This window comes from Podarcis liolepis (genome assembly GCF_965112155.1).
Source record: "Podarcis liolepis genome assembly, chromosome: 13".
NCBI classification, from domain to species: Eukaryota; Metazoa; Chordata; class Lepidosauria; order Squamata; family Lacertidae; genus Podarcis; species Podarcis liolepis.
In genome coordinates, this window is record NC_139573.1 from 13,601,981 (window position 1) to 13,615,489 (window position 13,509).

At 41.7% G+C, this 13,509-nt stretch overlaps 3 protein-coding genes across 3 annotated transcripts in view; all 3 read right to left on the bottom strand.

The window, feature by feature from the left end:
• Positions 1-13,509, bottom strand: part of LOC310691388 (vomeronasal type-2 receptor 26-like) — a 252,293-nt gene that overhangs the window by 56,835 nt on the left and 181,949 nt on the right. The gene's annotated exons all lie outside the window — the stretch shown is intronic.
• Positions 6,468-7,474, bottom strand: LOC310691438 (olfactory receptor 4N5-like; the record flags this gene model as incomplete). The annotated part of the gene is made up of 1 exon (XM_083471230.1): positions 6,468-7,474. One exon carries the CDS (start codon positions 7,472-7,474, stop codon positions 6,551-6,553), a length of 924 nt encoding a protein of 307 aa, XP_083327356.1. The 3' UTR covers positions 6,468-6,550.
• LOC310691429 (olfactory receptor 4Q2-like) lies at positions 11,792-12,868 on the bottom strand (the record flags this gene model as incomplete). The annotated part of the gene is made up of 1 exon (XM_083471221.1): positions 11,792-12,868. One exon carries the CDS (start codon positions 12,866-12,868, stop codon positions 11,924-11,926), a length of 945 nt encoding a protein of 314 aa, XP_083327347.1. The 3' UTR covers positions 11,792-11,923.

Sequence of the window (13,509 nt, forward strand, 5' to 3'; positions counted from 1 at the left end):
GGTGTCATCGGCATACTGATGGCAGCCCAACCCAAAACTCCGGACAAGCTGGGCGTGGGGGCGCATAAAGATGTTGAAAAGCATCAGGGAGAGTATCGCACCCTGAGGCACCCCACACACCAGGGAGTGGCGCAATGACAGTTCCCCCCCAAGCGCCACCCTCTGTTCCCGACCAAAGATAAACAAGCGCAGCCATTGAAAGACTGTGCCCTGGATCCCCACGTCGGCCATGCCGAAGGCTGCTGACAGGTCTAGAAGAATCAGCAGCCCCGACCCGCCTTGATTCAGCTGCCTGCGGAGATCAAGAATGAACGATGATTTATTGAGCAATGAGCAGATGATTAGAAAGGCCCAAAAGACTCTAAAGGATTACTTTGAGACAAATGTTAATTCTGAGGTGGAAATAAGAGTCGTTTGGGATGCAAGTAAGGCAGTAATGAGAGGATTCTTCATACAACAAAATTTGATCAAGAAAAGGATACAGAATGAGAAAAAAGACAATATTCTTTCTCAATTAAAAGATAAAGATAAGAACTTGAGATCTAATCCAAAGAACCAGCAGATTCAAAAGGAAATTAAAGCACTACAGATCCAATACTCCCAGATTATAAATCAGGAAATAGAATGGGGGGGGGGATGATGAGACAGAGAAACTTCGAATTGGCAAATAAATGTGGAAAATTGCTGGCTTGGCAGTTAAAAAAGAGACAAACAATATTACTAATATTGTATCAGAAGGAAAGTCTATGGAGAATCCTGCAGAGATAAGATGTTTTTAGAAATACTATAAACAACTGCATAAAAATGGAAAAGAAGATAATGGTAAAATCGAGCAATTTATCCAAGTACATGGATTGCCAAAAATTCCCGAAAATAAAAAGATCCTACTTAATGGATTGATCACAAGACAAGAGGTTGAGAATGCAATAAATCAGATGCAGCTTGGTAAAACACCAAGGCCAGATGGTTTGTCAGCAAAATACTATAAAACTTTTAAAGACTGGCTTATTCAGCCATTGATGGACGTATGCAATAAGATATTAGAGGGGACAAAGCACCTGGAAGGAAGACCTTATAACCCTGATTCCAAAACCAGACCAAAATAGGTCCAATGTGAAAAATTATAGGCCGATCTCATTACTAAATGTGGATTACAATTTTTTTGCTAACATTCTGGCCAACAGGTTGAAGAAGGTACTAACAGATTATATTCATAAGGACCAGGCAGGATTTCTGCCTGGGAGATCTATGAAAGATAACATTAGGAATATAATCGATGTGTTAGAAAGATTAGAAGTTAAAAAAACCTCAAAAGCGATGTTAATGTTTATAGATGCTGAGAAGGCCTTTGATAATGTTTCATGGAGTTTTATGAAAAGGAATTTAGAAAGTATTGAGGCTGGACAATAATTTTTAAATGGTATTAATGTGATCTATTTTGAGCAAAAAGCTAAACTCATATTTAATAATGTGGTTTCAGAAGAAATTAGAATTGAGAAAGGAACCAGGCAAGGGTGCCCACTTTCCCCTCTGCTTTTTATTACGGTCCTGGAGGTTTTGCTAAACATGCTAAGGAAAGAGGAAGAGGTTAAAGGTATAACAGTAGGATCCAAACAATATGAGTTAAAAGCCTTTGCTGACAATTTGGTATTAACATTACAAGACCCAGATTCCACTGCGGTGAAAGCACTGGAGTTGATTCAAGAGTTCGGGCAAGTAGCAGGATTTAAGTTAAACAAGAGCAAAACCAAAGTGCTGGGGGGGGGGGGTTTAGATAATGAGGTGAGAAAAATCCTTCAGGAAAAGACAGGCCTTGTTTTTGTGAAAAAAGTAAAGTACCTGGGTGTGAATTTATTGGTGAAAAACTTGAATTTATATAATGACAATTATGAGAAATTATGGAATGAAAGAAAGAGAGATCTTGAGATTTGGTCAAATTTAAAATTGTCATTAATGGGCCGAATATAGGTGGTTAAAGATGTTTTTATTCCAAGCTTTACCAGTTACTGATAATGTCAGATGTTTTAAAGAATGGCAGAAAGCATTGTCTAAATTTATCTGGCGGGGGGGGGGGGACGACCCAGAATTAAATATAACATATTAACAGATGCAAAAGAGAGAGGGGGATTTTCCCTGCCAGATCTGAAAATATATTTCAAGGCAGCAGCTTTCTGATGGATTAAGGAATGGATTCAAATAGATAATGCTGATGTGTTAGACTTGGAAGGATTCGACAGTGTATTTGGTTGGCATGCATATTTATGGTATGACAAGATATCGGCCCATAAAGGTTTTAAAAATCATGTAATTAGAAAATCTCTATATAATGTATGGATAAGATATAAAGATCTCTTGGAAAGGAAAACACCCAGATGGCTTTCACCAATGGAAGCTAAGGCTCAGAAAAAGTTGAATATGGAGAGTAAATGGTTGAAATATGATGTTTTACTAGTGGAAGAAAATGAAGAATTTAAACTAAGACCATTTGACCAAATCAAAGACAAATTAAATGGATGGTTACAATATTATCAGATTAATGAATTATTTAAATTGGATAGGAAAAACCGTTTTGCAACAGAAAAGTCCAAATCGGAAACAGAATTGTTAGATACTAATGTTAAAAATCTCTTTAAAATGTATTTGTTGTTAGAATGGCATACAAAGGATGAACAAGTTAAATCTGTGATGATTGATTGGGCAAGAGATGTTGGACACAATATAATATTGAAAGATTGGGAAAGGCTGTGGAAGAAAGGGGTTAAGTTTACTGCATGTACGGTATTAAATGAAAACATTATGAAAATGGTGTATAGATGGAACTTAACCCCGGTGAAATTAGCAAAGATGTATCATACAAAGGATAATTTGTGTTGGAAATGTAAAGAAAAAGAAGGTACTTTTTACCATATGTCGTGGACATCTCCCAAGGTGAAAGACCTCTGGGAGAAGATTTATAATGAGTTGAAAAAAATGTTGAAGAATACATTTATTAAAAAACCAGAAGCCTTTCTACTTGGAATAATAGGACTAGAATTGCCCAAAAAAGATGTTAGAATGTTTTTGTATGCCACTACAGCGGCAAGAATTTTATTTGCCAAAAACTGGAAATCGCAAGAGATGCCAACAATAGAAGAATGGCAGATGAAGATGTTGGACTTTTGGAGCTGGCCGACCTGACTGGAAGAATCCACAACCAGAAAGAAGAGACCCAAAAGGATTGGAGGAATTTTAAAGAATAACTAGTTAATACTGTAATATAAGATAAAGAGAAATCTCTTGGAAGTAAAACATTAGGCCTAGCGTTACAATAAGTTTATGTAGTTAAAAATACAAATGATTGGAATATTAATAATGGAGAAGAAGTTAGTAAATGAAAGAAGTTAATATTATTAGAAATATGAATTTGGAGAACTGCTAATTAGGTGATAAAATGAAATTCAGTTAGAGGGGATTCGAAGAAGTCATCAATGTAATGCAATCCGGATTTGGAAATTAAAATTCTTTTCTATGTGTTTTTCTGTATTTTTGTGTATTGTAATGTTTTTCTTTTGTCTTTTTTTCTTTTTCTTTTGTACGTGACTAATGTGAAAATTAATTTAAAAAATTGGGGGGGGGGAGTCCACACTGATTGTCAGTGGCTCTCCAGGACTTCCCTACACTTCCTGGCAAACCTGGGAGTGTCTACATGCTCTTTCACTGAGCTATGACCCCCCTCTCTTGCAAGACAGCTTTGATCTACAGAGAAGGGAAATGACTGGTTGCATGGAAAGAAGGGGTTGCCATGATGATTTTCTGGGGGCAGTACACAGGAAAAGGATTTGCTCCTTTTCTGCACTCCCCAAAGAAGACACATATTTTAGAACAATGACCAAAACACGAAGACCTTTATTGCTTTTTGTTTTGTTTTTTATAAAGGTTTTGTTTCCTCAGTGAAAAAAAAAACTCCTGACACAAAAGAAAAGGTACGCAATGAAGTTATTATGGCAGCAACTGATAGAGGCCTCCAATTCCAGTAACTCATCATTATTCTGGAGAATCGTTGCTGTACAACCGGATAGGGGTCTATCACAACTATCCTGCTGCATATCAATGAAAGCCTGGGAAGCACACTTCCATAATCTTTACGAGGAATCTAGTGATGAGTCCTATGCATTAGACATACCGGAAGACCGGACACAGCCATGGCCAGCAGTTTCAATAACAGAGACCCATCTGCTGATTGACCAACTAAAGAACAGGAAAGCCCCCGGAATTGACTGTATACCAGCGGAACTTTTTAAAACCAACGCGATCTGGTGGGCCCCCCTGTTAGCCTCCCTGTTCACATATATAGATAGAACTGCACAGATTCCATACGACTGGGGGACTTCCATCATTATTCCCATTTACAAAAAAGGCCTGAGGGATGATCCCTCCAACTACAGACCTATAAGCCTCCTGAATATAATAAGCAAATTATATGCTAAACAACTCAGCGAGAAACTGTGTGAATGGATAGAAAGAGCGAAGATTCTTGATGATGCACAGGCGGGATTTAGAAAGGGGAGATCCACAATGGATCACTGCTTGACCTTACAGCACCTAGCTGAGAAATACACGCTGCATCATAATCACCACCTATTTGCAGCAATTGTAGATTTTAAAGCAGCCTTTGACTCCATCTCAAGACCCTGACTCTGGGACAACCTCAACAAATCATCCATAGACCGACGTCTCCTGCTATTAATATCCAAACTGTACAACAACACACGACTTCCTATAAGATGTAGCCAAGAAGGTCAACTCTCTAATTCCATTAGAACAACAAAGGGAGTTAAACAAGGATGCATCTTGGCCCCCTTTTTGTTCAACATCTATATAAACTCCCTAACAGACCACCTACAAGGAGCAGATATACACGCCCCAAAATTAGCAGATAAAAAACTGCCTATCCTACTCTATGCAGACGATGCGGTTATACTGTCCCAGACTCAGAAGGGCATTAAAAGAGCTCTTAACAGCTTATCACAATATTGTAGAGAAGAGAAACTAGTAGTGAACTATCAAAAAACAAAAATCATGGTATTCTCTAACAAAAGAAAAATATATAGATGGAAATTAGACAATCAGGAGATTGAACAAGTGACATGCTTTAAATACCTAGGAGTTATATTCCAAGCATCAAGGAAGAAGACTGCCCACATAAATTGCAGTTCCGCTACAGCACAAAAAGTACAACAGCAATTCTAAGATACCATCGTACAATGGGAGGAAATTTTATTCCTGCCACAATTAAACTATTCGCTGCAAAACCAACAGCACAAATCCTATACGGCGCACCACTCGTCTCCCTCTCCAATCTAGACCCATATGAAAAGATACAATCAGGTTTCCTTAGATCACTCCTACAAACACCTAAATGCGTCCCAAATGCCGCCCTACGACTGGAAGCGGGCTTATACTGCATCAAAACCAAAGTATGGATAAGAAGCTTATGCACTTGGCTAAGACTGAACAACTCGCCGGTTGGACTACTTTCCCTGATGCTTCTTGACAAATTCCAATCTAGTTGGTTGAAGGGCACTCTCAGAAAATTGGCCACATACGGTCTCTCCCCAGAGTATTTATTAAGTTTAGAAAGGGGAAGGGCCAAGAATATAATCAAAGAAAGACTCAGGGACATTGAAGCCCAAAATGACTTTAGTCAACTTCCGATAACTCATAAACTCCTATTCGATTCCCAAAGCCCCCATCTAGCAAACTATCTTAAAGTTCTACATAATGCCAAACACCGATGGGCATTTACCAGGGCCCGCTTTAATGCTCTCCCTTCAGCTCTTCTAGAGGGAAGATACAACAAAATACCGATCGAACAAAGATTATGTCCCTGTAACAGCAACAAAATAGAAACCATCGGGCATGTTATCATATATTGCCCATTATATCGAGACTCAAGAAAAGAGCTGATTGAGCCGATTCTGAGGGAAATACCTTGTAGTACAGATGACACCTATATCAGACACCTCTTAGCTGACAAAGACCCCGAAATCAACAGGCCTGTGGCGAAGTACTGTTACATCGCAACAAGAATAAGACAAGCAATGATGACAGCAACGGAGTTCAAATTGCAAACATCGAAGGAACGATAATAAACAGTAGTGATATTTGAACTGAATCCTCAAAACCTTAAAAGTCGAAACCTGGTCATAAACATAAGTACCAATTTTGTGATTTGGCCATATCTCCACTGCTATCTGTAGTACAATAGTACTTATATTGCCATATTTTATTTTATAAATTGCTTGTTGGTCATTGACCGTATTAAAGATATTTGAATTTTGAATTTGTTTTTTATAAAGGTTTTGTTTCCTCAGTGGAAAAAAAGTGGGGTCTTTTTTATTTGGCATTATTTATTTTTTTATTTTATGTTAATACCATGGTTCCTCCAAGGAATACAAAACAGTATCCATGGTCACCTGTTCCCCTATATTCATTCATTGGAGTGTCAGAAAAGGGTGCTGTCCAGCCTGTGCCCCATGAAACTTGGGAAGAGGGACTGATTGTGAAATCATTATTTTTTATATTTCTTCAACAGTCTCCACATAGCAACTTTTATCTCCTTGTTTCTCAGTGTGTAGATCATGGGATTCATCAGAGGGAAGACCACGGTGTGGAAAAAGGCTACTACTTTGTCGAAGGGAAAGTCCTGGAAGGGACGGCAGTAGATGTAGATGGCTGGACCAAACATAATGCAGGCGATGATGATGTGGGTGATGCATGTAGAGGAGGCTTTGTTCTTCCCATGGCTTGAGCTTGTCCTCACCTTTATTAGCAGGGCCCCATAAGAGATGAGGAGGAGGATGAAACACGCAGTGCTTACAAGGCCACTGCTAACAAACATGACAAATTCTAATGTGTAAGTGTTGGTGCAAGCCAGTTTAATAATCTGGGTGATATCACAGAAGAAGTTGTCAAGCTCATTGGGGCCACAGAATGGGAGAGGGATGATGAGAATGACCTGGATTATGGAGTGCAGGAATCCTCCAACCCATGAACATACCGACATACCCCAGCAGACTAGTTGGGTCACCATAGTAGCATAGCGCAGTGGCTGGCAGATGGCCACATACCGGTCAATGGCCATGGCAATGAGAAGGAACATCTCAGCTGCACCAAGAAAATGAATGAAAAAAATCTGAGTGATACATCCCAGGTATGATATAGTCCTGCGACCAGAGAATATGTTAGCCATGAGCTTTGGTGGGGTGACACAGCTGTAGCAGATGTCCAAGAAGGCCAGGTTGGCTAAGAAGAAAAACATGGGGGATCCCAGATGGGGGTCCTTACAGATTGTCACAATGATGACAAAGTTTGCAGGTAGGATGATGATGTAGAAGAGCAGGAGAAGAACACAAAGGAACAGCTGCATCTCCCAGAGCTGTGACAACCCCTGGATAACAAACTCTTTCACTACAGTGTGATTCCCATTTTCCATCCTTGCAGATGTAGTCCTGAAAAACAATTATATTCGGATTGTTAAACAATAAATGATTGCAATACCCCTGCTCCTTTTAAAATCGGGCTCCGGCGGCACGGCGGCAGCAGGAGGCCCCATTAGCTAAAGTGGTGCTTCAGGTTTAGAACAGTTTCAGGTTAAGAACGGACCTCCGGAACGAATTAAGTACTTAACCTGAGGTACCACTCTACATTATTTGCACAATGAGTCCTGTCTGAATGGCTGATTCTGCTTCCCTCCTGGAGCCTGATTGGTCTTTTCCTGCAGGCCAATCAATTGTTGCATTCTAGGATCCTACTTGCCTATTGTTCTAGGATCTAAGCTTAGTACATAACACAGAGCCAGTGTTTTGTAGTGATTAGAGTGTGGGATTAGTACCTGTGAGACATTATGAAAAACTTTCTGACACTAAGAGCTGTTTAGCAGTGGAACAGATTCCCACAAGAGGTGGTGGACTCTCCTTCCTTATGGTTTTTTAAACAGAGGTTGAATGGCCTTCCAATTCTAAGATTCTGGAAACTAAATGATAGCTAGTGCAGTCAGGCCAGGATCAGTGTTACATGATCAAACCGTCAGCGGCGTAGCGTGAGTTGTCAGCACCCGGGGCAAGGCAAGTAATTTCCGCCCCCCCAACCCCTAACCTGCTGATCTGAGGCGAGTTGCCGCTGGCGCTGCCGCCCAAACGATGCCGCTTGCCCGGAGGAGGAGGGGGGCAGAGAGGCGAGGAAAATGCAACATGGCCCAGCTGCTGCAGCAGCAGCGGCGGAGGCAGGGCTGTGAGGAGGGGCTGCCTGCCGCGTCCTCCGCGGCCCTGACGCGTGGGGACTGCGACGAGCTCTGAGAGTCGCTGCCTGCCGGACGCCTTCAGCCCGGGCGCGCGCACAGCTCGTCAGTTCCGCGAGACATGGGGCTCTGCTACAGCCTGCGCCCAAGGCTCTTCGGCGACTCCGGAGGCAGCGAGCGCACCCCCCCAGATGTTGCACCCGGTGCGGCCGGCCCCCCTTGCACCCCCCACACTACGCCACTGCAAACCGTCTTCCCCAGTGAACAACCTGACTGTTGAATTCTCCACCAGTCAAAGCTTCCTAACCTTATCCAGTGGCCACTCCACATATAGTAGTAATCTAACTTAGAGGTTACCAGAGCATAGACAACAGAAGTTAGGCTATCCCTGTCCACAGGGTCACCAGCTGAAGATGATGGAAGGCACTCTGCATCACTGAAGCCATCTGAGCCTCAAACAACAGCAATGAATCCCGATGTACCTCCCTCACAGGGTAGTGAGAGCTAAATGAGGGGAGAACCATGTATGCCTTCTTGAGCTCCTTGGATAGAAGGTAGAACATAAATGCAAAGAAACAAAACAATCCTTTCCTTGTTCTCCTCTATTCCCAAGTTTGATAACACCTCTGTCAATTATATGCATGTTTTGCATTCATCTAGAAATAGGAATCAGGGACACATCCAGCACTGATGCAAGAGTACAATATTGATACAAGCAAATGTATCATACATACATGTCTGTGTTTGTTTTTGCCTTCTGATGCCACTATTCCTTTTTTTTTTTTATACTTCATTTTCTGTTCACAATCGGCCAAATTTACCCAAGGAATATTGTCATGATGATAGGAAAAGTATTTCCTTTGCAATTCAGGTAGAGATGGGTAGATCTATCAGTTTCAGGTTCTCTCAGTTTCTCATCTTTCCAATCTTAAATTCTCTATATTTACACATCACTCTGTGGTTTTTTAAAAAAGAAAACCACATAAATATTTATCATCATTTTATTGCAAATTTCTCCTAATATACATATTTTTGTATGCAATTTTGCAAAATATACACAGATTTCTGCAAAAGAATTTCCTTTGATCTAATCAATTTCGTTAACTATTATTTACACTTATGTGCATTTTAATGCACATTTTGCTGTATTATAAGGACTAGGACTAGGATGGTATTCACCTCTAGTCCTATTCAGTGCAGACACGTGGAAATTATTGGACATGGCAATCTTTTATTCATTAATTTCAATGGGTCAACTCTGGGTAGGACTTAGGTGACTATAATTCCTACACTACAAAATTCAAACAGGTGCGAATTTCAAAGGTTGTCTTTTCTTTGGTTTGCATATTGTTCAGAAAACTAAACCCAGGAGATGAGTTACATGGAGTCCTCTGTGATCTGAATATGATGTCACTGATAGTGAAGAGGAGAAATTCAATTCAGTGTGCAGTTAAAGCCAAATTGACCACATCTGCACTTTCAGAAACAATAAACCACAAGACAACTATTGTTTGAAACTTGCACTTAACTGAATGGATTGAGCCTGGGACCTTCTGAAGTGCAGATTACCACTATGGCTCATTTCCCAAATCTAAGGCTAACAAAACAAAGATCCAGTGCTGTTGCTACTGATGGTGGACCCTACACCTTCCTCCCTCCAACCACAGAGATTCTCAAGAACACGAGCAGATCCGGCAGAACCCTTTTGCTGCCTGAAGAGATGAATTAGATCTGGCTTCCTCAACCTCAGCCCTCCAGATGTTTTGAGACTACAATTCTCATCATCCCTAACCACTGGTCCTGCTAGCTAGGGATCATGGGAGTTGTAGGCCAAAAACATTTGGAGGGCCGAGGCTGAGGAAGCCTGAATAAGATGGTGCCCCCACCCCATAATACCACTCTCAGCTGCTGACAAAACTGGCAGCTTAACATTGCTTTCCTACCAGAGAATCCTCAACTACACATCAACTACAACTAGCTTAGGATGCAAAGGGAAGACCGTATGGAACACACAGTTCTGTCCTCCACATTTCCCATCCTCCAGCATTTGCCACCTGAGGCAGCTTCTTCAATTTGTCTAAATGGTAGTGCTGGCCACACATGCAGAGCTCAGGGACTAAAGAAAGAAGGATTTGTCATTTTCAGTTTCTTGGTTTCTCATTTTTCCTATCTTAAATTCAGTTTCCCACATTTCAACATCAGTTTGATATTTGTTTAGAAAAAGAGTCCTAATCAAAATCAATCAGCATTTTAATACAAATTCCTTCTAATTTTTGCATTGAAAGTAATGGCTGTCCCCTTAAAGCAAGAATAGGGAACCACTAGTCCTCTAGATATTGCTGGACCACAACTGTCACCATCCCTGACCACTGCCATGGTACCTGGAGCTGGTGAGAGCTGAACAACAGCTGGAGGGCTGCAGTTTAGCCAACTCTGCCATAAAGGCTTGAGGCAGCCAGAAAAAAGCAGCCACCATGCCACCCATCCTGATCCTCCACCAGACCCCTCCTCCGTGTTCTCTTTGCTTCCTTAGTAGTGATTAGCAAGGAAGATAAGAACATAAGAAGGGTCTGCAGGATGAGGCCAGTGGCCCATCTAGTCCAGCATCTTCTTCTCAGTGTGGCCCACCAGATGCCAGCAAGCAGGACAACTGGTTGAACCAAATGATCAATAGAGGAGCAAGGGAGGAAAACTAAAGCCATGCAAAAAGACAATGTAAAAAAAGCAAAGATGAGACAAACATTTACCCTTTGTTGCCCTTCAATTTGCAGACAGCCCTTCTGTCAGAAGAAATCTTCCACATCCTCATAGTTATATTGCTTATCGAAGAAGTGCATCCAAGGATATACTGAGCCCAGAAGAAACACCTTCCAGTGATCCCAGAGGACCTCATTAAAAAAGTTAGCAATAGCCAATTTCTTTTATTTCAGTGGTGCTTCACGGATATTGATGGTCCCATTTTGACAATCCCATTTTCTAGTCACTTCCCCATTTAATTGTCTTATTTATTAAAAATCAGCACACAATGTAAATAATAGCTGTCTTTGTTTGTACACGAACTAATTATATGATACATATATGGCTATGGGCTGTGGGTAGTAATAACACAGTTTCGTTAAATTAATGAAATGTATGCTAGCCTTCCCCAACCTAGTGCCTTCCAGATGATGACAACTCTCACCAGCCCAAACTAGCACATGATGAAATACTCAGAAATGTATTAAACTTCAGAGACTTCCCTATGGCTTGAGTAAATTAATGATTTCAGTGTAGAGTGATAATAGCATAGATTTCAGTGTAGCATGATAATATCAGGGCTTTTATTCAGCTGGAACTCGTCAGAACTCAGTTCCAGCAGCTCTCGGGCACCATTGTCATAAGACAACAATGGAGGTGTTCAGGGTGAATTCCAGCATCTCTTTTTCTAGAAAAATAGCAGTGATCATGATAATGATTTCCTATAAACCATCCACCATACTAGCAAAAGAACAGGGTGGGTCATAAAATCATATATCAGAGGAGTCAAAGCATCTCACATTTTATCAGTTCATGGCTGTTTAGATAATTACTTTGGAGACTTTCCAGTTAACACACTGTGTACATCTTAGCTGCTGTGAATGTCTTTATAGGGAAGAATGCAGGGAATCACATGTCTACCTTCCCACCAGAAATTGTTTCCCTGCTTCTCAGCTTCCTCATGGCTGACTTCACATCTTTATTTCTCAGAGTGTAGATCAACGGATTCAGCATGGGGGTGATGATATTGTAAAGGACAGAGACCAGCTTATCTACTGAGAAAGTGGAGAAAGGCCTGGCATAGATAAAGATGCAAGGACCAAAGAACAATGTCACCACAGTTAGGTGGGAGGCACAGACATTGAGTGCTTTGCGACGTCCCTCAGGGGAGCGGATCCTCACCAGAATAGTGGCATAGGAGGTCACCAGGATGACAAAGCAGCTGCTTGAGATGAGGCCACTGTTGGAGACCATGAGGAGTTCAATAACATAGGTGTCAGTGCAGGCCAGCTTGATGACAGGTGGGACATCACAGAAGAAGTTGTCCACATGGTTAGGTCCACAGAAGGGCAGCCTCATGGTAAGGATTGTCTGGACTGTAGAGTGGATGAAGCCTCCGGTCCAAGAAGCTGCCACCAACCAGCTGCAGAGTTGCCTGTTCATGATGTTGGGATAGTGCAGAGGCTTGCAGATGGCCACGTACCTGTCATAGGCCATGATGGTGAGGAGGAACATCTCGGCAGCACCCACAAAATGGAGGAAAAAGAGTTGAGCCATGCAGGCATCAAAGGAGATGCTCCTTTTCTCAACCAAGAAGTCCATCAACATCTTAGGGGCTGTGACGGTGGAGTAGCAAAGATCCAGGAAGGAGAGGTTACCCAGCAGGAAGTACATGGGTGTGCTCAGCCGAGGGTCAGAGGTCACTGTAAGCATGATGAGGGTGTTTCCTGCTAGGGTGGCTGTGTAGACCAGGAGGAAGACCACAAAGAGGGCGGCTTGGGACTGCCATGATGGGGAAAGGGCTGCCAAGAGGAATTCATTGACCCGAGTGTAGTTTCCTTCCAGGTTCTCCATTTTTCCTATGAAAGCATGGAGAGAGATTTATTTAGTTATTTATAAATTGCTAGCAGAGTAGATTACTGTCTCACTAACAGGGAGGCCTTTTAATTAATCAAAAACTTCAATATCAATAACAGTGATCATCTCCACTATTGGCCAAAATTCAATTCAGCGCTCTCACATAGAACAAGGGAAAATTGATAAAGCTAATGTTCCAGCATTGTGTAGGAAAAAATGGACACCTGAGCTACAGTCTGCTTTCAATTTTGGAAAGCCGAGAAGTACACCAGACCTCTACAGGGAATACTCTTTGTGACCTTTATGGACCTGAAATCTGCCTTTGACTCCATCCTCAGATTCCAACTATGGTCCAAATTACAGCTAGTACTAAGAATTATCGCCTCCTACATCTTATTAAAGCCCTGTACTGTGGAAGCAATTTGCAGGTTAGGTGCGGGTTGCAGGGCCAGCTCTCTGACTGTATTGAGATGGCCAAGGGAGTGAGAAAGGGATGCATTGTTCAGTTCATTTTTGATGACTTAGAGGCAAGCTTAATGGACCCTGAGGGCCATCTTCCAAAAATGGGGACGAGAAAGACCCCTCTCTTGCTGTATGCGGATGACATGGCCATCCTCTCCTGAACCAGACCTGGCCTG